The sequence below is a fragment of the Leucopleurus acutus genome (assembly GCF_964270905.1).
Source record: "Leucopleurus acutus genome assembly, chromosome: 1".
Lineage (NCBI taxonomy): Eukaryota > Metazoa > Chordata > Mammalia > Artiodactyla > Delphinidae > Leucopleurus > Leucopleurus acutus.
In genome coordinates this window covers 197,350,667-197,372,165 of record NC_139142.1, presented here as the reverse complement: position 1 = coordinate 197,372,165, position 21,499 = coordinate 197,350,667, and the positions used below count along the sequence as shown (strand labels likewise).

The window sequence follows — 21,499 nt, the reverse complement described above, 5'->3', positions numbered from 1 at the left end:
ATCAGAACAGGATATGGGGCAAGATGGGAGGTGAAAAGCAGTGGGTAAACATAAAAAAGTGTTCTCTTCCCATCTTAAGTATTTATAGGATTGAACTAAGATTGGGTGTGTAATCTCCAAATGGAACCATGGTATGGAGAAATTTGTGTCCAAAGCAATTCTCTTGCAAATGGTCATTGCGTTGTAGGATAATCTATAATATACATCTTGCTGTCATTTCATGTTTGCAAAAATTAATTTGTTTAGTTATGTTTAATTATCCATGATCTTCATGGCCCAAACTGAACATGAACAGTAGTGCAAATCATTTCAAAAATGTTCATATAAATAGTCTACTAAGCATTTTCAGGGACTTCCCTGGCGGTCCAGTGGTTAAGACTCAGTGCTTCCACTGCAGGGGGTGCAGGTTCAATCCCTAGTCAGGGAACTAAGATCCCACATGCCACGCGGAACAGCCAAAAGAAAAAAAAAGAAAAAAAAATGTGTGTGTGTGTATATATATATATACACATACATATATGTATATGTATATATACATATATATATACACACACACACACACACACACACATATATATATATATATATATATATATTCTACTAAGCATTTTCTTCCTCAATGAAACACAACAAATGTGTTTACCCATACAACATGTTTCTTCTTAAAATTAAACTTTGGTCTTTTCTCACAAGCTTCTCTTCTGAGTTGATGGTCACACATGAACCCTTGGGCTCAGGCACTCACACAGGTGTTTGAAATCAAGAGAAGCTGCCTGGCCCGCAGCATTGCTTTTGCGACAGGATGTCGTTTATTCCACCCCTGACTGCACACTGGTGTTCTTTCCCGTTGCAGGCACTGCGACCACTGAGCTGTGAGTACAAGATGGACAATGTCACCCGAATGGTGGTGTGTGACCTTGGGAACCCTATGGTGGCTGGAACAAACGTAAGAGAAAACCAGATGCACTTAGCTGATTTCTGTCTAATTGAATTTTAAAGAGAACTAGTGGAGAGCACCCCCAGTTAGCACTCAGCAATTTAGCACCTGGCAACTAAAACCAATTAGGCAGGAAATTCCCAGGGTGGTGGGATTTTGCATCGCAACCCCACACTGAGTGGACAATCTGCGCTAAAATACACCAAATGATGGATACTTTCATATGCCTTTTTGTGTGTGTGTGTGTGGTACGCGGGCCTCTCACTGTTGTGGCCTCTCCCATTGCGGAGCACAGGCTCCGGACGCGCGGGCTCAGCGGCCATGGCTCACGGGCCCAGCCGCTCCGCGGCATGTGGGATCTTCCCGGACCGGGGCACGAACCCGTGTCCCCTGCATCGGCAGGCGGACTCTCAACCACTGCGCCACGAGGGAAGCCCATATGCCTTTTCTTTTGACATCAGTCTTACATGTCTTCAGTCTCAACAAATCTCTAAAAACTATTTTTTTTACTACAGATTTTTTTCTCGAGTATATTTTCTTTGAATTTCACTACAAATGTTTTCTTTGAATCCAAGAAGAACTACGATGTAAAGGATTTAAGAAATAACAGAATTAAGAATTTTAGCAAAGATGATTAAACTTTTACTTTAGATATACCTCCCATGTGAATATCATTCACAGTGTTTTCCTGTTAAAATATTACCATAATCCAGGTTTGAAAACAGCTTTACCAGGTCTGTATTTTCCATGCATCTTACTTGATAAAGAATAATGCAGAAAATTGTTTATAGCAAGAAAAAAGAAAGGATCAATCATGATCTGTAACAGGCTTATGAAAGAATAAGGAATCTTCTTTTTCTTTCTTTGTTTCCAGATTTAGGAACTTCCCATTCAGGATTACTTGTGGTCAATAAATTCATTTTATGCCATTGCAGTTTAAGTATAGACAGAGTAACTCCTTGTAATAAATATCACAGTAGAAATCATTATTTTATGGAGTTATAAATCAGGAAAAAAACCCTGAAATCTGCAAATACTATGTAATTAAGTGTTACAAATTAAACATATGTATTCCTCTGTTTTAAATTAGATGCTTATGATTCATTGATAATGAAATGGCCTGTTTGAAAAAAACCTTCCTGGAAATGTGTAAGTGTGTAGGTTTGTATTAGAACAGCTTCCCAAAGCGTCTTCCAAAGAGTGTTAATCCTTTGAGGCAAGCCCTTAAAAGGGAGCCCTATAGTCACTGCTGAGAATCATATCCTCCCCTGGGACATGCAGGTGCCTGTTCCATTTTAAAGGTGCTGAGAAGTTCTGCAGTAAGGAAACCTTCTAGCCCAGTGTTTCTCATATTTATTTGAGCCTTTGAAACTTTCTATCCAGTAACACCTATTCCCAGTTTATAATCTAGGATATTGTGCTAAAATAATACGTTTGCCTTTTTATATTCTAAATTGATTATCATTCCGTTCATCCTGAGTATTTAAAAGATATGCCAAGCTGTAGTCTAGTAAACTCACTTCTTGGGTCAAAAAAGTAAATATTTAAATGAAAGGTAAATGTTTATAACAGATTTTTATTAATTAACATGTATTGATTGCCCTCTGTGTTATAATTCCATCACTGGGTGTTTTGTGTGTGTTATCTCATTTAATTTTCACAACTACCAACAATCCTATGAGTCAGGTATTTCTCCTGTGTTATGGATGAGGAAACTGAGACTCAGAGAAATCAAATGAGTTACCCAAAGTCTCACATAATGAAGAACAGAAACCAGGATTCGAACCAGGCCTCAACAAAAAGCCCACGTTCTAGCAGGTCTGCAAAAATTGGATAAAAACTAATGAATAACAGATGAGATTTTTCAACAAAGCCATGAAAGATAGAATGGGATGTCCAAGCTGAGATATTAGAACATTTTTCATTAGAATCCTTTTATCTAGAAGCTAATAAATCCTTTGACTAGTTTTCAAGAAAAATTCAGCCACCCAATTTGATAGGAAAAGGTCTACCTAAGGCCAGACAGAAATGAATTGACATGGTGGTAATGGTGTTAGCATCTGTAGGTGACCGGGCACTCATTCCTTTTTCAGTATTAAAAGTGTTATATCCAGACCAGAGATCATCTAAGGTCATCAGTAACTAAGGATAATCTTGGAACAAAAACTGGACACCAGTGTTGTTCAAAGTGGAGGGTAAAAATGGCAGTGTGGTCTTAGCCACAAATGTGTTTTTGTGAAAAGATGTCAATCCATTTTACCAGCAAATAAATCTTTAGAAGTCAAGGAAGTAAATTGTTTGTATTCGTTTATCTCTGAGGTCTAGAGTAGAAGAAACCTAATAGCTTTCTTATCTCACCCTTGAATGCCCTTAAACACATCAAATTTTATTGCATTCTGTTTTGTTATAAAATGCTTTGATTTATTTACTTCTTCATTTTGTACTTCTAAAAGAATACTCTTAATGGGTTGTAGTAAAATTCCAACTGTAAAAGTAGTCCTAACTATTAGAAAGCATCACAAATTGCCGGGATTCATTATCCCAGTCCTGATATTTTTTAAAAAGTAGTTTTCAAGTGACTTTTTATTTTAACAAAGTATTCAAGGTTGTATTCAGAAGTTTACTTCTGATTTGTAAGTAGTAACATTTTCGTATAATAGCTTTAGTAATGTAAAATATTTATATACCGATAAGATTTGTAAAAATTCACAAAGTCTCTCTAGTAGGATAATAAAAAAAAAAACAGTGGCTCAACAAAGCCTCTTTAGAATCAATGCCCAGAGATCTGGCTTTTGGTTCTAGTTAAGAACATATGTCTCTTATCAGTATGAAATTGTCACACCTTTAGGGTATCCTCATCTTGCGCTGAGTAATAAAAGACCAACATTATACAGGCCTCCCCACAATATAGTAAGCTCCCCATCACTGGAAGTGTGCAAACAAGGGCACACTCTTTTTCACCACTTTTAATTACACCCCTTCTATATGCCTGGTACTAAACTAGAGTCTGATAATATCGAGATGAAAATGTACAATCCCCATTCCATAAGAAACTTAAAATTTAGCAACATTATAGGTTGAGTCATGGGTGAGTAGCAAAGAAGGAGACAAAGAATAAAGAGAACATTTCTGCCTGACCTGGCCTGTGGGCTTGGAGGCTGTATTGCAGGAGGACCCCTTGTCCTGAGTTTTGACGCATGAGTAGGAGTTCTGCAAGTAGAAAAAAGCAGGAAAAGACTTTAAAAGTTTCTAAAGAAGAGAGAAGAGCATGTGCAAAGCCCCAGAGGTCTGACAGAAAATTGCACATTTGGAATTATAAAGGAATTCATCCTGGCTGGGGCATAAGGATGTATAGCCTTAATAATTAGGCGCACCCTAATTATTATCCCAGTTTCTCCAATGATCAGCAGTGATACCTTGGGCAAGTCACACTGAGATGGGAGAATACCTGTTTGTAGGAATGTTTGGAGCAATGCAATGATATGGTATATGTAAAGCCACCAGGGCAGTACCTGGCTTGCAGCTCATTCGGTAAGGGCTAGTGAAATGAGGATTTATGATAAAAATGATGGTTTATTATGAGTTCATATTATTACTGGTTCATAATAACACAAGTTTGATTGCTGGTTTGATTCTCATAGTGTAGTGGCTGTGAGTTCCAGGTTCTGGAGTTGGCTTGTAGCAATTTCAGTTCCAAATCTAGAGTTTATTTGCTCAGCACCTGGAGCAAGGCACTTCATCTCCCTCCTCCTCAGATTGCTGCTGGACTGTAAAATGTCAGCGTTCACTGTACACCTCGTAGTGTGGAGGTTGTGATTACATGAGACATTGCACATAAGGCTTAGTACAGGGCATGAGAGCCTAAGTAATATAATTACATGTCTTAGCTATTATTTTTACTTCCTTGTTTATATTATCATTGGATTCACTTTTCTCCAGGTTTTTAAAAAGCTGTTTTCAAACTATAAAAATAGTAAGAACAGTTTTAAAACTTTGGAAGAGAAAGAAAGGTGGAAAAAATAATCCATACACTCACAACCTTAACTGCAGCATATTATCCTGGTATATTTTCTTACAAGACACCCTCACTCCTGTACAGTAATTTTTCCACTGGTAGCCTTTTAAAACCATAGGTGAAACCATGGCACATATAACTTTGCAACCTTTTTTCTTTTTTGACCATAGTTACATTAGAGGCATTTTCCACATGGCATAGGCTTCACCGATGTAACTTCAATGATGACCTAAATGTCCATCAAACAGAATCATCACAGTTTTCTAAATCAATCTCTTCTCGTATATTTAGGTTGTTTTTAATTTAGCACATAAAGAAGGTGGCGGGAAAAGAGTTGATAGGAGGATAAATGAAGAGAGGGAACCATAATGTGTAGGGACTCACATTACCTGGGCCCCAAAGTCTCAGCTTTGGGGTAGAAGCAGAAAAAGGGACAGCAGTCTAGGGTGGGGATTTGCAGGGATGACTTAAAAAGATTTCTATGCTGTGTATAAGGTTCCTCCCATGTAATAAACTTAGTGTCTTGTGATTCTTTTTTTTTTTTTTTTTTAGTCTTCTCTGGGCCTCCGATTTGCAGTTCCACGACTTGAGAAAACAAACATAAGCATTAACTTCGATCTCCAAATCAGAAGGTTAGACCTTTACATGCCTGAAATACCATCAGCAATCAGTAGTAAAGAGAATCCATGGTGAAATGAATGCCCTCATCAAGCTCCTTCACCTTAAACTTTCTTCTGAAATTAGAACCCAGATGTTCACAGACCACTTTTCCTTTGTTTCTCAGTTATTAGTTATTTCTGTTTTTTTCCTTTTTCTTTTCTATTTTGTGTGTGTGTGTGTGTGTGTGTGTGTGTGGCTTTTGAAGAAGAGTTCCATTCTGCAGGCCAAGGCGTGACAGTAAAATTTTGTCCTGAGCACGCTCCCACCCCACCTGCTCCTCCGTCTTTCCTCTTTCTGATGCACATGGCTTTTCCCACCCCGCACCAGTACCCCTACCACGTCCTGCCATTCTCTCTGCTGGGGGTCAGCTAATCCCTGAGAACATAATTTCTCCAAAAAAAGCATAGATTTTGAGCTTGCAATCTTGTAATCTAACTTTTCAAGGATGAGTGAGTCTCTGATGGTTAATTGTGAGCAGCAAGGCAGGACGCAGGTAAGATCATATATTCAGAAGGCAGGGCCTTCTCTGGCAACTCTAAGCCAAACCCTGAAGGGAGCTGCCCCTTTTGTCTAAGGCTGACTCTGCCCCACGATTCAAGTGGGACTTTACCTTGTCTCTGTCTATTCTGTTTGCTCCTTCATGGCTGAAAATAATATTTCATGAGTTAAAAGACCTACAGAGAGCAACGTGTCATGAGGGCCAGTGATTCCCAAGTGTGGACTTAAACCCTTTAGCCAGTAAGGGAATCAATGTAATGGCTCCTGGATGAAAAGAAAAGGATACTGAATGGAATATATCAGAGTTCACGAAAAATTCCTTTCAGATACATGTAAATGTGTGTCATAAGACATCCTGTAGGATGTATATAAATATATATGTGTGCGTGTATACATATACACGCACACATATGTATTTGTGGGCTGCAATTTTAAACGTGTGAAAAACACTGATATAGACAGCACATGCCCAGCGTGTTCAACCCTTGTTCTAATATAACAATGTCTCTGAAGTCAGTACCTACAATTTGGTTCTCAAATACTGGTGTGCAAGAGGACTAATCTCTAAACTTACCTCCTGTCCTGCAAGAAGGGAAGTCATTAGAGCGTGATGACTTTTAGAGAAATTACTTTACAGAGTGGATTACTTTCTAATAGCTACTTCAGTTAGAGGTTTACCAGTTTTTTTAAAAAAAGTATATAATCCCGGACTTCCCTGGTGGTGCAGTGCGTAAGAATCCGCCTGCCAATGCAGGGGACGCAGGTGCCATCCCTGGTCCATGAAGAGCCCACGTGCCGCAGAGCAACTGCGCCCATGCACCACAACTCCTGAGCCTGCGCTCTGGAGCCCATGAGCCACAACTACTGAAGCCCGTGTGCCTAGAGCCCGTGCTCTGCAACAAGAGAAGCCACTGCAATGAGAAGCCCGCGCACGGCAACAAAGAGCAGCCCCCGCTCACCGCAACTAGAGAAAGCCCACAGGCAGCAATGAAGACCCAACGCAGCCAAAAATAAATAAATAAAAATTTTTAAAATCTTAAAAAAAATATATATATATATATATAAAATCTCTATAAGAATGTAGTAGATTTTTAAAATCTGCAACCTGTGTCACAAACCATATCCTCTCAACTTTGTGACAGATTTCTAGGAAGGAAGGTTTTCTAACTTAGGTGTTCTTGTCTGACCTTAGTCAGTTCTTTTTCGAATTTAACTTAAATATTTTCTGCTGAATCTTAGAGATTTTAAAAATTTTACCCAAATTAGTGATGGGATACAGATGGAATGAATTCATCTATCATACCCCTTCATTTTACCAAAAGCGTATTAAATCATTTCTTTGTATCTATATAAATGTACATTTTCCAAAAGGTTCAGGTAGTCCAAAATATTTTCATTTGGAAAATCTCCTGTTTATATTTCTAAGTTTTCAGAAAAGAAAAAGAGAAAAAGAAAAAGCACTCCATAGGGAAGGACCATCATCTCTCCAGACACTTCAGTAACCTGAAGTTTCTGTTTTTCACCATCATTGTCTGTAACACTGATCCTGCAGTAGCGTGAAGCTTTGCATCACTTCAGAAAAAGATACCTATCTCATAAAAGTTGCAGCCTTTAGACAGAAAGTCTGGTACAAGGATGCAAAGCAAATTCCTGACGTTTGCTTCTTACCCTTAATTGCAGTTTCAAATAATAGAATGGATGTAACTAGTAGCTGAATCAAGGAGCAAAGGACACTAAATAATGTTGTAAATGCCTTCCCCAAAACCATCCTGTAGATCATCATTCAAATAATGAATTTAGAGAGGAAGTGCTGAATTTGATGGAAAATAGAAATGGTCGCCTTTTAAACATCCCTCTTCATCTAAAATGGTCCATGATTATATTCCATCCTCAGACACTAAAGAAACTCATGACTATTTTAACATTATCCTGAAAAATACAAAAATGCAGAAATGTAGAAAGAACTGGAGAGGCAACAGTAACATACTAAACATCAAATTCCCAAAACATAAAAGTTTTGAGAATACTTTTAATATTCAAACATAGTGGTGAGCATTTATCTGCATGCTTTGCTGACGGGCTCCAAAGATGTACATAAGTGTTTAATGGATGGTTTGTATTCAGTTTAAATGTGCTTAAACCAAAAATAAATTAAACCAAATGCTCTCAAGTCTGAATTCAAGCTTTTGAGCACACTGACCACCGGTACCCGCATTTAATATCCTTTTCCACAAATAGAACGCAAAAGAGAAAATTAATAAACCTAAAGTATTCTGTGTCACCAAATGTTTGCATTAACTGGTCTCTCCACGCCCCGGCTCTATGTGACATGTAAACATCTTCCTCCCTGCTTAGAGCTGGTCTCAGTTTGCGATTCCAATGTACAAACAGATCTTTGTGATCATCCTTGAAGCTGCTTCCTCAGTAATGGTGAAATGAACATTGTATTGTTTTGCTGACATTCCAGAGACCGCAGAAAGCATAGAGGGAATGTTAGAAAATAGAAAATAGGAAACAATAAGGAGAAAGAAAATAGCATTGGAGTAATAAGTGAAAAACATGTTTATCCTTGGTACACGACATAAGCTATAGTCATGGAGAGGAAATTCATCATTTCTTGAGAAGAACTAGCACCGACAGTATAAATAGCTCAGCATCCAGGGCAGTGATGAATTGTTTGTTTGAATGGAGCAGTGGTATTAGTGAGGGAGGTTTTCCTTCCAGGAAAGAGGTGAAAGATGCATCTAAGTTATATATCCAGCCTGGTGTCTTTTCTTACCAGGAGATTTTGCTGACACCACTGGTTGCAGTACCAAGTGCCCCGGCAAAGCCTGTATGACAGAGGGTGATTTTAATTAGCCTTGGATTCTGCCACTGCTTTTGTGACTTTTCAGAACAGCCTCTATAAGTCTCGTATTAGACTCCTGTCCCAAGACAATTGCGATGCTTGACATCTATTTATATTTTCAGGATGTTGTCATGAAAGTTGTATTATTTAAACCACTTGGAAGCAAAATGCAATAGAATTATAGGATAACTTAAACAAAACTTTTTTTCTATAATTCTAATTTCCACTGTTGCAAAGCAGTAGTGACCTAGAAACTAGAACGAGGTCTGGGTAAAAATGTGGAACAATTAGACTTAAGCTTCCAAACTAAAGAGTTCCCTGTAATGCACTTGGAACCATGAAGTCTGTAACGAGGGGAATTACTTAATGACTTCTTCGTAGTTAGTAAGTCAGAATCCTGCTTTAAAAAAAAAAAAAAAAAAAAAACTTTTTAGTTGACTGATCCTCCCCAGATGTGATAATAATAAAGTGGCCTGGAAACTGGGGTTCAAACTTTGGTGAACAAGTCCCTCTAGTCTCATCACAAGCTTAGCAGTGATACCCCTTTGCAGGAAATGAGCCTGACATTTGCCTGTTTATGTCTTTTATGTGTGTTTGCCGTTTAAGTTGCCTTATCAGTATATACAATCGAACAGCACTTTTCAAAAGCATTGTGGGAACAATTCTGTCTCCTCCTGCTTTGAAAGCAGACCTTTATCATATCTTTTCCAGCTCCCACATTTGGAAAGCTTCAAAAGCTAGTCGGGACATGGCCCATTACCATCATCAGTGTGAGAGCTTGTCCATTGCATCTGCATGAGATTTGATGATGAAAAAAGAGGAGGCTTTCTCTTCTTAATGAGACCTGAATATAAACATGACCTGTTAGTGGTGGTGTCATATCCCAGTCTGCTAAAAGCTGCGTTATCCTTTGGAATATTAGGGTGATTTCGATGACAGCCCAGTAAGACAATGAGTGCAAATGACAGCTGCATCCAAAGCCCAGCGACTGGTCCAGCCTCTTGTCACATGATGTTTTATTTTCCTTACAGCACTGGTTGCTTAATACATGCATTTTTGAAGTGAAATTTTATATCTAATTATATTTGAGAGAAAGAAACAGCAAACTTAAAAATAATTTTGCCACTGTTCAAAGGAATATTATTAAACATGCACCTTCTATCTTGAGATTCTTGAGGTGCCTGATGAACCTATATGTTATCTCCTAACTGTGTTCATCTCTTCCTGGGGTCTTACTTCTTCTCTCCACTGGCCATACTTCTAATTCACTCCTCACTCCTCCCCTCATCCTAGTCAGCCAGTGAGCATGCAGTAAAGTACACTTATTTTAATATTACTTAAGAAATAAACCATAAGGAAGGTAAGTTTGCTGCCAGAACCATGTATGGTATGATGCATTCTAGAGCCAACCACAAACACTTCTTCCATTATGCGCTGCTCTTGGACTATTCATGCCAGTTCTCCTTTTATTAGGATGGAAAATCAGGAGTTGACTGTGCTGTCCTTTCCCGTTGGATGGGCAATGAGCTTGATGCACAGAGAAGTTAAGGAATGTGTCCCTTGTAGAAGCTGGACAAGAACTCAGCTTACTGCCTTTTGGGCTTAGTCACTGCAGCAAAGACATGTTGGCTTCTCTAGAAATATGTTATGTTTTCAGATAAGGTGTCTCCTCATGGAAAGTGATTACATTTCTTTCGCTCACAGAGGATCTTAACATTTCCATTTACAAATGGTTACAATTTTGTAGAATGGATATACTTTTGTTTTCCAAATGATCATATTGGTAATGCATGTTGCTCCTCTGATATATAGAAGGTTTTTTATGATCGTCTATGGTAGTAACACGTCTGAGAAAATAAATTTAAATCATATGTCAACTGTGTTTTAGTTCCAACAAGGACAACCCAGACAGCAATTTTGTGAGCCTGCAAATCAACATCACTGCTGTAGCTCAAGTAGAAATAAGAGGGTAAGTAAGAAACAAGGCACTACAGTAATTCTACTTTAATGATAGCTTTCTGTATAGGAGTTATGATAAAATACTAGTAAAAACTATATGGAATGTTCCTAATGTAGTAGAGATCACAGTTCCCTTTGGTTATAAAGTTTCATTCTTTTCAACCCATCATTAGCTTTCCACTGGTAAGTAGAGTCAACCCTGTATGATAATGCTAAGGCTATCAAAACAGGAGATCACTTTATTCTCCAAACTGACAGTTCAGTAATCAAACTATAAAAGAACTAGTGATAAGAAGCCAGATAAAATAGGCAACGATGTGATTGCCCAAAAGTCTCACTTCCCCCCGAAATTATTTTCACATAATGAAAATACAGCCTCACCATACCGCATCTTGAGTTTCAGAAACGGCTAAGTCTTAGATGTGAGGTTTGATGGGCTCTACACTTTGTGTCTTTCTCCTTCTGTCCTATTCTTTGAAGAAGTTGCCAATAAGCAATCAATTGAGAGGCAGGAAGAATGTGGTCAAGTAAAAGGCTTGGAATAAATACCATCTGGGAAATCTGTGCCGGGAGGGAAAAAAGAAATTGGAAATGGACTGCATGTAGTTCTTATCTTGCCCCAAGTGTGGACTTCATTGATTGTATTCTAATTCTTGTTTCATCAGAACAGTTAAGGACTTGGCTACAAATGTCAACTGGTATTTTAGGCTGAATTGTCCCTGGGGCTCCAGAAATCCCAGTTCCCTTTCCTTTTCTGTAGGTCCTGAGTCCTGGTGGTTCACACTCCTCCATGATGCCAGCTGTAGATTTCTGCACTCAGAGCAATTGTCATTGTGCATTGTCTTAACTGCTGCCCCGTGTGCTCAATGGCGGCGGGGTGGGGGCCCCCCCGTATGCCATCCTGGCACCACTGAGTTTCCACCTAGTGGGCTAGGGAATAATAATAATGCCTAACGTTTATGATCTCTTCCTGTGCTACACCAGCATGTTAGCATCTCTTAATAAGTGATTGCACCCTCGCTGGACAAGTGAGAAAATTGTGGTGCAAGGTGTTGAAGGCTACACAGCTAGGAACTGGGGAGCTAGAATGTAAATACAGGCAACTTGTCTCCAGCTACATGTTTATAAATGATCATGCTCTACAGCCTATGAGAGAGAGGCTTTTGAACCTTGTCTACACAAATTTTGTGTGTACTTCTGTGGTTTCTTTTCATGCAGATGAATGTTTTTGACATTCGTTCACTTTAATGCCTGTGCCTACAGCTCATTTATTTGAATTGTGGAAGAATATAACATTGTAAAGCTATAAAGTAACTTATGTATCTATCCTAGTTTTGATGAATACTGGGGGTTGTATTTTTTCTTTTTTACAAGCTTTCTTATACTATCTCCTGCTACACACGTGGCAGAATGTCAGAAGGGTATTATGCGCTTAGAGGTGGAATTTCAGGATCAGGAAGTATACACTATTTAACTTTACTAAATAATACCAAACTGTTTTCCAAAATAGTTCTACCAAATTACAGCCCCACAAGAAGTGGATGAAAGTTTCCATCGCTCCACATTATTAACTAACTTTCAAAATGGTCTAGTCTTTCATTTTGAGCCAATCTGATGGATAGGAAATAATATCCAACTGAAGGTTTAATTGGCTGTTCCTTGATTCCTAAACGAGATTAAGCAGTTTTATGTGTTTGTTAATTTTTTATTCATCCTATTTGGGGAAATTTCTGCTCGTTCCTTTGCACCTATTTCTACTAAGTGACTTGAATTTTTCTTATTAGTTCGTAAGAATCCTTTCATATTCTAGAGTTGAGACACTAATCCTTTATCAGTCACGCATATTGCAAATGTCTTTTCACAGGGTTTGGGTTTTGTTTGTAAGTCAAGTTTATTGAGGGATAAATTATATAAAGTAAAACTGACTGTTTTTTAGGTATCCAGTTTGAAGAGTTATGACACCACAAGAACATTCACTACAAAACAGTTCCAAAACCCCACATAGTTTCTTCATGTGCCTCGTAGTCAATCCTACCCTCACTCCCACGCTCTGGCAACCTTGATCTATTTTCTGTCGCTCTGTTTCCAGAAAATCATATAAATATACTCATACAGAATGTAACCTTTAGAATCTGGCTTCTTTCACTTAGCATAATGCATTTGGAAAAAATCCATGTTCTTACATGTATCAGTATTTTGGGTTTTGTGGGGTTTTTTGTTTTTTTAATTGCTGAGAGGTATTCCAGTGTATGGACGTCCCATGCATAATTCATCCATTCACAAGTTGGTGAACATTGGGTTATTTCCCGTTTGGGGCTATTAATAATAAGTCTGCTACAGGAATTCACACACAGGTCTTTGTTGGGACATTTGTTTTCACAAATGGAGTTACTGAGTCGTATGGCAAGTGTATGTTTAGCTTTATAAGAAACTGCTGAGCTCTTTTTCAAAGGGGCTGTACCATTTCCATTTTGCATTCCCACCAGCAAAGCCTGGGAGTCCCAGCTGAGCAGTGTGGTTGCCAGCATGTGCTTGAGATTTGTTTATTTGTTTTTAGCCATTTTGGTAAGTGTGTCAGTGAGAAGTAGCTCACTGAGGTTTTAATTAGCATTTTCTCATGACTAGTGATACTGAGCATCTTTTCACTGCTTATTTGCCATCCGTATCCCTTTTTTGGTAAAGTGTCTCTTAAAATTTTTATCCATTTATTACTGAGCTGTCTGTCCTATTATCAAGTTGTAAAAGTTCCTTACACACTCTGGATACAAAATCATTTATCAGATGAGAGTCCTGAAAATATTCTCTCCCAGTTTATGGTTTGGCTTGTTATTTTCTTAACAGTGATGTTCAAAGAGCAAACGTTTTTAATGTTGGTGAAATCCAACTTCTAAATATTTTATAGTTTGTGGTCTTTGTGTCCTGTCTAAATCTTTGCTTTATCTGGAGTCACAAGATTTTCTCCTATGTTTTCTTCTACAAGTTTCATAGTTTTACACTTTGGTCTATGATTAGTTTTAAGGTAATTTTTGTATCTGGTGTGAGGTAAGGGCCAAGGTTCATTTTCGCATGTGAATATCCACTTTGTTTCTGTGCCATTTGTTCAAAAGACTATTCTTTCCCCATTGAATTACTTGGCACCTTTGTTGAAATATCAGCTGTTCACCTGTGAGAGTCTATTTCTGTACCTCCTGTTGTTTCATGGAGCTACATGTATGCATATACAACAAGTCCTGAAATGCAGTCTGTACTCTGAGATCTTGGTAAACCCCCTTACCAATTTAGTAGCATTTTGTGTGATGATTTTCTACAAAATTATCATGTCATCTGCGAATAAAGACAGTTTTACTTCTTTCTTTCTAATCTGTATGCTCAAAAGTTTAACCAGCTACAAAGCTACGGGGAACAGTCCCTGCAAGAGATCACTCTCACTTCTGACACAAACTACAGATTTGGGTGGTTCCCATCCACCCACAGGTTCAATAATTCACTTAGAAGGACACACCAAACTCTGAAAGCTATTATACTCATGGGTACAATTTATCACAGGGAGAAGATACAGATTACAATCAGCCAGGGGCAAAAGTGCATAAATTGGAGTCTGGGGAAGTACCAGACACAGGGCTCCCATTATTCTCTTCTGCAGAGGCAGGATGGATTACTTGCCTAGTATTGATGTGTAACAGTATGCTGCTACCAGGGAAGCTCACGCAAGCCTCAGTGTTCAGCTGTGGGTTTGGCGGGGGGGGGGGGGGGGGGGGGGCGGATGGCGGGGGTGGAGGGTGCGTTCCATAACATAGGTATGATTGATTGATTGACCACTTAATTGATCTCAGTCTCCAGGATGACTGAGATGATGTGACCAAACACCCCATCCTGAATCACTCTGTTGGTCTTTCTGGTGTGAGCCACTCCCACCCCCCAAAACCAAAGATACTCCTTCCTCTCAAGCATAAAATTTTGAGAGCATAGAGGTTACCCCTCAGAAGCTGAGGGCAAAGGCCAGACCTCTTTGAAGGCAAGGTTAAACTGTTTACTGCCTAGTTTTGCCTTTTATTTCTTTTTCTTTTTCTTTCTTACTGCATAGACTACGACTGCCAGTGCGAGACTGAATAGAAGGGGTAAAAGTAAAAGGTAAAGCCTTGCCTCGTTGATAGACCCCAGCTTGATCTTAAGGAGAAAACATTCAGTCTTTTACCGTTAAGTCTGATGTTAGCTGCAGCGTTTTTATAGATGCCTTTATTAAGTTGAGAATGTTCCCTTTTTCCTAGCTTTCTTAACAATTTCTGACACGAATGTGTATTCATTCAGTTTTGTCAAATGTGTTTACTGTGTCTATGAAGAGGATTAAATGATTTCCCCTTTTTGCCCATTGAAGTGGTGACTCGGTTAATTTTTGTTTCTGAATTTTAAACCAAAATTGCATTCTGGGCAAGAAGCGCACTTAGTCATGATGATTAGCCTTTTTATATATTGTGGGATTCAATTTCCTAAAATTTTGGTAGTGACTTTTGCATACATGATGGGAAATATTGATCTGTAGTTTTCTTTTCTTACAATTTTGTTCTCATTTTGGTGTCAGGAGGATGCTAGCTCCTTAAAATTAGATGGAAGTATTCACCCATCTTCTCTATTTTCTGGAAGAGTTTGTGTAGAATTAGTATTATTTCTAACTTAAATATATGGTACAATTCACCAGTGAAGTCATCTGAGCCTGGAGTTTTGGGGGTTTTTTTGGGGGGGGAGTGCTTTTTGTTTTTGTAGGAAGGTTTTTAACAATTCCATTGCATTCTTAGATATAAGGCTATTCATATTATCTATTTCTACTTGAATGGGGTTTGGTAGTCTGTCTTTCAAGGAATCATCTTTCAAGATCATCTAAGTTGTTACATGTTTTGGCATAATTTTCTCTCATTTTCCTTTTAACGTCTGTAGGACCTCTAGTGGTTTCCCCTCATCATTCCTGCTATTGGCAACTTGTAACTTCTATTCCCTTTAATTTTCCTTAGTCAATCTGGCTAGTGTTCAGTGACCTTTTCAAAGAACCAGTTTTTGTTTCATTGATTTTTCTTTCTTTTTTTTCCTTTTCATTTGTTTGTTTGTTTTACTTTTGTTTTTGTTTTCTATTCCATTGGTTTCTACTTTTGTCATTATTATTTTTTTCCTTCTGTTCATTTTGGGTTGGATTTTCTCTTCTTATTCTAGTTCCTCTATGTAGAATTAGAGACTTTCCTCTTTTCTTACATAAGCATTTAGTGCTATAAATTTCCCTGTAATATTATTTTAGCAGCATAATGTTGGGTTTTCATTATAATAACTCAGCTCAAAATGTTTCCCAGTTTGCTTTGTAATTTCTTCTTTAACTCATGAGCTGACTCATAGGAAGTGACTTGTTTGATTTAGAGATATTTGGAGCTAATCTAGATGTTTCACTTTTGTGCATTTCTAATTTAATTCTGCTGTCCCTCTTGATGAGAAAAACACTATATAAAAAAATCAGAGAAGAAAATACAAGCATTATTTTTTTACCATCTTATTTTGATATCTTTTTAAAATTTACTGTCTTATTTTTACTATCTTATTTTGATATCTTTTTAAAATTTACAACTAGTGTATATGAAATTTTGTCTCTTTCTTTAAGCTTAGCTTATCTTTGTTTTGCTTACCAAAAATAAACCGAAACTGTTTCTTAATTCCAAAATAAATTTTAGTCCAAGTCATCTAAGTGCTTAATTTGACTATATTTATTCTCACATATCCATTTTAAAAGATTAATATTTTTAATTATATTTCTGCCATCCCTTATGACACCAGTGTTTCTAAGTAAAAAAAGAAGGAAACTTTCTATTTGTTTTACCAATGATCAAAACAGGTCATTAAAATTGGGTTTCTCATGTAGGTGCAGTTATTTTCATTGCTAGATTAATATCCAACAATTTTCCACAGTTTATTCTCTAAGATAAAGGGGTTTTTTTTTTAACCATTTTGCAAAGTAAAGCTCTTTCCTCCAAGTACTCAGCAAAAATATTTGTTCCAATGTTTAATTCTTCAAGGAGAAAACAGCTAGTGTGCTGAAAACCTTCCTTGTTCCGTCTTCAAGAAAATCTAATTTTCTTCTTGGCCAGTAGTGTTTATTCCATTTATTCCAACATATTTTATCTAATAATTCTTTTCTAAAATTTACTGTTGTTTTTATAATTTTAAAAATAAACTCAAATGGATTTATTTCTTCGAATGGGGAAAAATAAAGTATTGCAAATTGTCCCATTTGTTTCAAAGCCAGATAATGTCAACACTGTCTTTAAGCAGATTTACACGTCATTTGTTGGTACAAAGGATTAATTTAGCACACACCTGCAGAGAAGTAAATTTGGCTACAAGAGGCAGCACACATAGTATTGAGCTCACAAACAGTAATAAAATTGTGTCCTTGATAAACAACAAGGTCCTACTGCATAGCACACAGAACTATATTCAATATAAACTGTAATGGAAAAGAGTATGAAAAAGTATATATATACACACACACACACATATATGTGTAACTGAGTCACTTTGCTGTGCACCAGAAACTAACACAACATTGTAAATCAACTATACTTCAATTAAAATAATTCTTAACAAAATAAAAATAAAATTGTATCCTTGGCAAAATAATCAGGACTGAGTAGGTTTGTGTTAAGAGAGACTGCAATCATGGATAACCATGATTTACATAGATACTGTCTATAGCAGGTATAGCCAACCTACACATTATTGTTCCATACAATAAATGATAGTCTTTGCTATTTGGGACTAATGGGGATTGGAAATGGGATTATGCAAATAGGGCTCACACCACACAACCAAATCACTAGATTTGAACTCCCTGATAACAGATAGACTTTAACTTGTAAAACACCGAATTCCTTGCTTCCCCTTAAATCCCCTCCTCATGTCCAGTGTTACCACTGAGTACCCCAGCCTTATTACTCGAGGGTCTCCGTGGAATAACGCTCTGTCTAAGAATGTGAAGACCATTCAGTACGGGTTGTTAGGTTACTACACTGGCTGTACCTCTTAGGCTAATTAGTTGTTCACATTCTCTTTTTTTCTTCCTCACTTGCTATCTTCTTTCTTAATAACTTTGAAGACAATAAACATTTCACTTATATAGTTGGGAATATTTAGGGAGCCATTCTTTGTCTGTGGTTTACCTAGATTTGAAAAGATCTTAGAGGATATATAACTGATTTTTATGAACCATACTTTTTGAATTTTTCCCATGCCCTGTGACAGACTGTGTATTTCTTTATAGATTTCTATTTTATTTTGCTACACAAATGGGCCAGGAAGTTTCTTTAAGTTGTGTTTACTAAAACCACTGCACCCTAATGGCCCCCACAGAGCACTGTAAATTGGAAATAGAGCGAATAGTGCTTAGTAAACCCGAGCCCTCGTCTTCACGTGCAACCAACCCCCTACATTTTTGGTCATCAGTTTTATTTTCATGTATAAAATGAGGAAGTTTGAGCACATTGTCTCCACAGTACCTGCCAAGGTCTAAATGTATGACTCTCTGGTCCTAGGAAATTTATGACCAGTGCTACAGGATTGATGACCATAGGAATAAACATTTTCAGAGAAAACGGGCTCAGCTTCTATTCTGTATTTTTTTTCCTTCTCTATACCAAAATAAATAAAGTTTCCCTAGAGCCTCACAACGGATGTAGAGCATGGAACCAACTCTCTGTGGCTAAACTGAGAGCAAAGTAAAGCTTTGGGTGGTGAGGTTGTCAAGATCCTTTGGGAATGGAAGCCCAAGCTCTCTGGGCATCCCTCTGATGAAATCACCCTGCCATCTTCTCTTCTCCTCACCACGTACCCTATGACTGATCCAAACTTGGTTTAATCAAATCAAGTCAGAAAGGGGAGCGTGGCATAATCACAAACTGATCTACAAGTAGAAAACGGTGAAGCATCAGTCCAGAAGGCCGTGCTCTGCACTTTTTAATTACTAGTGGTACATGAAGGATGAATGCAAAGGGCTTTACAATTTAGAAACATTTCTGTGGGTTGTCAGTTTAAAAACATGGACGTCTCCCATCCACCCCAAGGAGAGAATGAAGCCAAATTGACTTTGACCAAAAGCATTTGACATGTTTTCCAATCATTTGTAGTGTACAACCCAGGGTTTTATCAAAATTTTCCAGATGAGGAAATAGAGACACACAGAAATTAAATTATTTGCCCTAGGGTCAGAATTTAACCCAATGCATTTTGCTTTCTGCTTTAGAAAGACATTACCCAAAAGATAACATCCGAAGTTGCTAAAGGCTGTGCTAATTACTGGGTACTCTTAAAAGGGCATTTAAGACTTCGGATTGCCAAGAGATGTTTTCTGCTGAAGTTAGCTGAAGGTCTGAGAATTCTTTTAAAGATACCTTTTACCTAAAAACTGCTAGAAAGCATTGTTTGGGGGGAATTATCCTTTTTAAGATTATATAACAATAACAATTTAGTTTGCAATCAATTTTTAATATGGAATGATGCCACGTGCTCCCTTTCTAGGTGTAAGTAGCAGGCAAAAATACCGATGTAACAAGTTAATATCTTACTTACATGATTCTACCATGTAACTCTCACATTCTCTCACTCTGTCTCACGCTTTCAGTTATCTATAAAATAACTCTAGAACTTGATCAGGCTTTATTTTGGCTCTGGGCCTGGCCTTGTGAGAGGTATGCCTGCGTTCATGGAAAGCCAGAGAAATCTAAGAAGGAGAAATATACAAGTGGCCACTTTTCCACTCTGCAGTATTTAACTAGAAACGGTATTTCGTCACAACTGGACATTTAACACACCACACAGAAGTCTAGATTTTTATCCACAAAAATGTCCCATTTCTTGATATGGCATAAAGCATGGATTATAGATCCTGTACACACACGCGCGTGCACGCGGACGCACACACACACTTACACAGGATCTATAGATAGATGTATGTATTTACGTATGTATATGTGAAATTATCCATCTCAGCTCAGGCATGCTCTCTGCTCTGCCCCCTAGTGCCCAAGAGAGGAGATGCTATAAAATAGTCAATCTGAGCTAGAGACCAGTTAATTAAGAGATATTTCAGACCCTTACCTATTAGTGATTTTGCTGAACAAAACTTTCACTACTTTTTTCCTTGCGGGAAATATCTATTCAAATAAACTGACAGTCACTCTTTGCCGCCGCTGTTAATGTACTCCACACAAGTGAAGCGTTCTTTACATGTGCCAGCACCAGCCATTGACGTCACATTCCATGTTTCAGGGTATCCCACCCTCCGCAGATCGTTCTGCCCATTCGTAACTGGGAACCGGAAGAGAAGCCCCGCAAGGAGGAGGGAGTTGGACCATTGGTGGAACATATTTATGAGGTAGCCGTTGTCTCTGTTGAAATTGCGTTCAGGGTTTGTTCTTATGCTCTTTAGTAATAATAAAAGACACCAATCTGAGGTCGGAGCTGTTTATATCCTGCCTAGATTTGTCCTCATTTGCTCTCATATTGCAGTGGGTGCTGGGAGTGTCCTGTTAAGTAACCACTCTACCGTCACTTGCTTTTTAGTGGCGAGAGCCATTATACAGTGAGAAACATTTTATCTTGCTCCTGTTCATTTTTAAATGCTCTTTATTTCCTCTCTTTTAATGTTTGGACAGCCTACTTCTAAAAATGACTAGCTCCCTAGACTTTCACTTCTTCCTACATTTTCAGCTATTTTTAAAACCCACCCACCTCTTAAACTAAAGGGTCACCAACCAGAAGTTACCAGACAGAGAAAACTGTATGGATTATTCACAATTGTACCCCCCAAAATGCATATATAATGTGGGTGGATGGTAGATAGGTAAGAATAATTTTACTGTTCATTCGACTAACCCCAATCAGACATGTATCTTATTCTGAGATTTAAAATAGTCCACTGATTTTTCAGAAGCAAACCACGAGCTCCTGATAAAGCCCTGATGATCTGATCCCACTTCAAGTGTTAAACTGTTTATAGGGAAGAGCTTTGTGAACACATTATATGAAACATTTAAATTTTTTTATAGTTAGAAACCAAGATAGAGTAAAGGGTTAGTTTAATAGTTGTTCTTTTTTTTTCTTTAAATAAAGTAAATGCTATCAGTGGAGAACAGTTTTTCCTGTTCATCTTCAAGGGACCAAGAATGGAAATCTGGTGAAAATGATGTTACAAGCCATTTTCTGTTTGAGGTTCCTTCTTGGTCAATGCTCCCTATCCTGCATGCCGCTGACCCAATAATTCTGTGACTTTCATCTCAAGCTACAAGGGACATGAATAGCATTCTCTAAGGATAACAATAAAGCCATTTCAAAACTGATGAGCTGTTTACATATATGGGGAAGAAGCATCAGCTCCTGTGCAGTGTCAACATGAAAGCCTGCCATGTGCCCAACCTGTGGTCCAGAATCAGAAGCCCTGTCCAAAGCTGGATCAAAGCTTTGGCTTAAGCTCTCTTGATAACAAAAGGATAACACAGTCCCCAAGGCCATTCAGATTAAGAACCTAGCTGGAAGAAAAATTATTGTCAAATAA

The 21,499-nt window shown here is 37.9% G+C and overlaps 1 protein-coding gene across 2 annotated transcripts in view; it reads left to right on the top strand.

Annotated features, from left to right (window-relative positions):
- Positions 1–21,499, top strand: part of ITGA8 (integrin subunit alpha 8) — a gene marked incomplete at both ends in the record, with an annotated part of 178,153 nt that overhangs the window by 111,340 nt on the left and 45,314 nt on the right. For both annotated transcript variants that reach the window (XM_082844951.1, XM_082844950.1), the window contains 4 exons: positions 854–946; positions 5,505–5,584; positions 10,847–10,927; positions 20,215–20,320. In XM_082844951.1, coding sequence (XP_082701077.1) covers positions 854–946; positions 5,505–5,584; positions 10,847–10,927; positions 20,215–20,320 — 360 coding nt within the window. The remainder of the gene's footprint in view (positions 1–853; positions 947–5,504; positions 5,585–10,846; positions 10,928–20,214; positions 20,321–21,499) is intronic.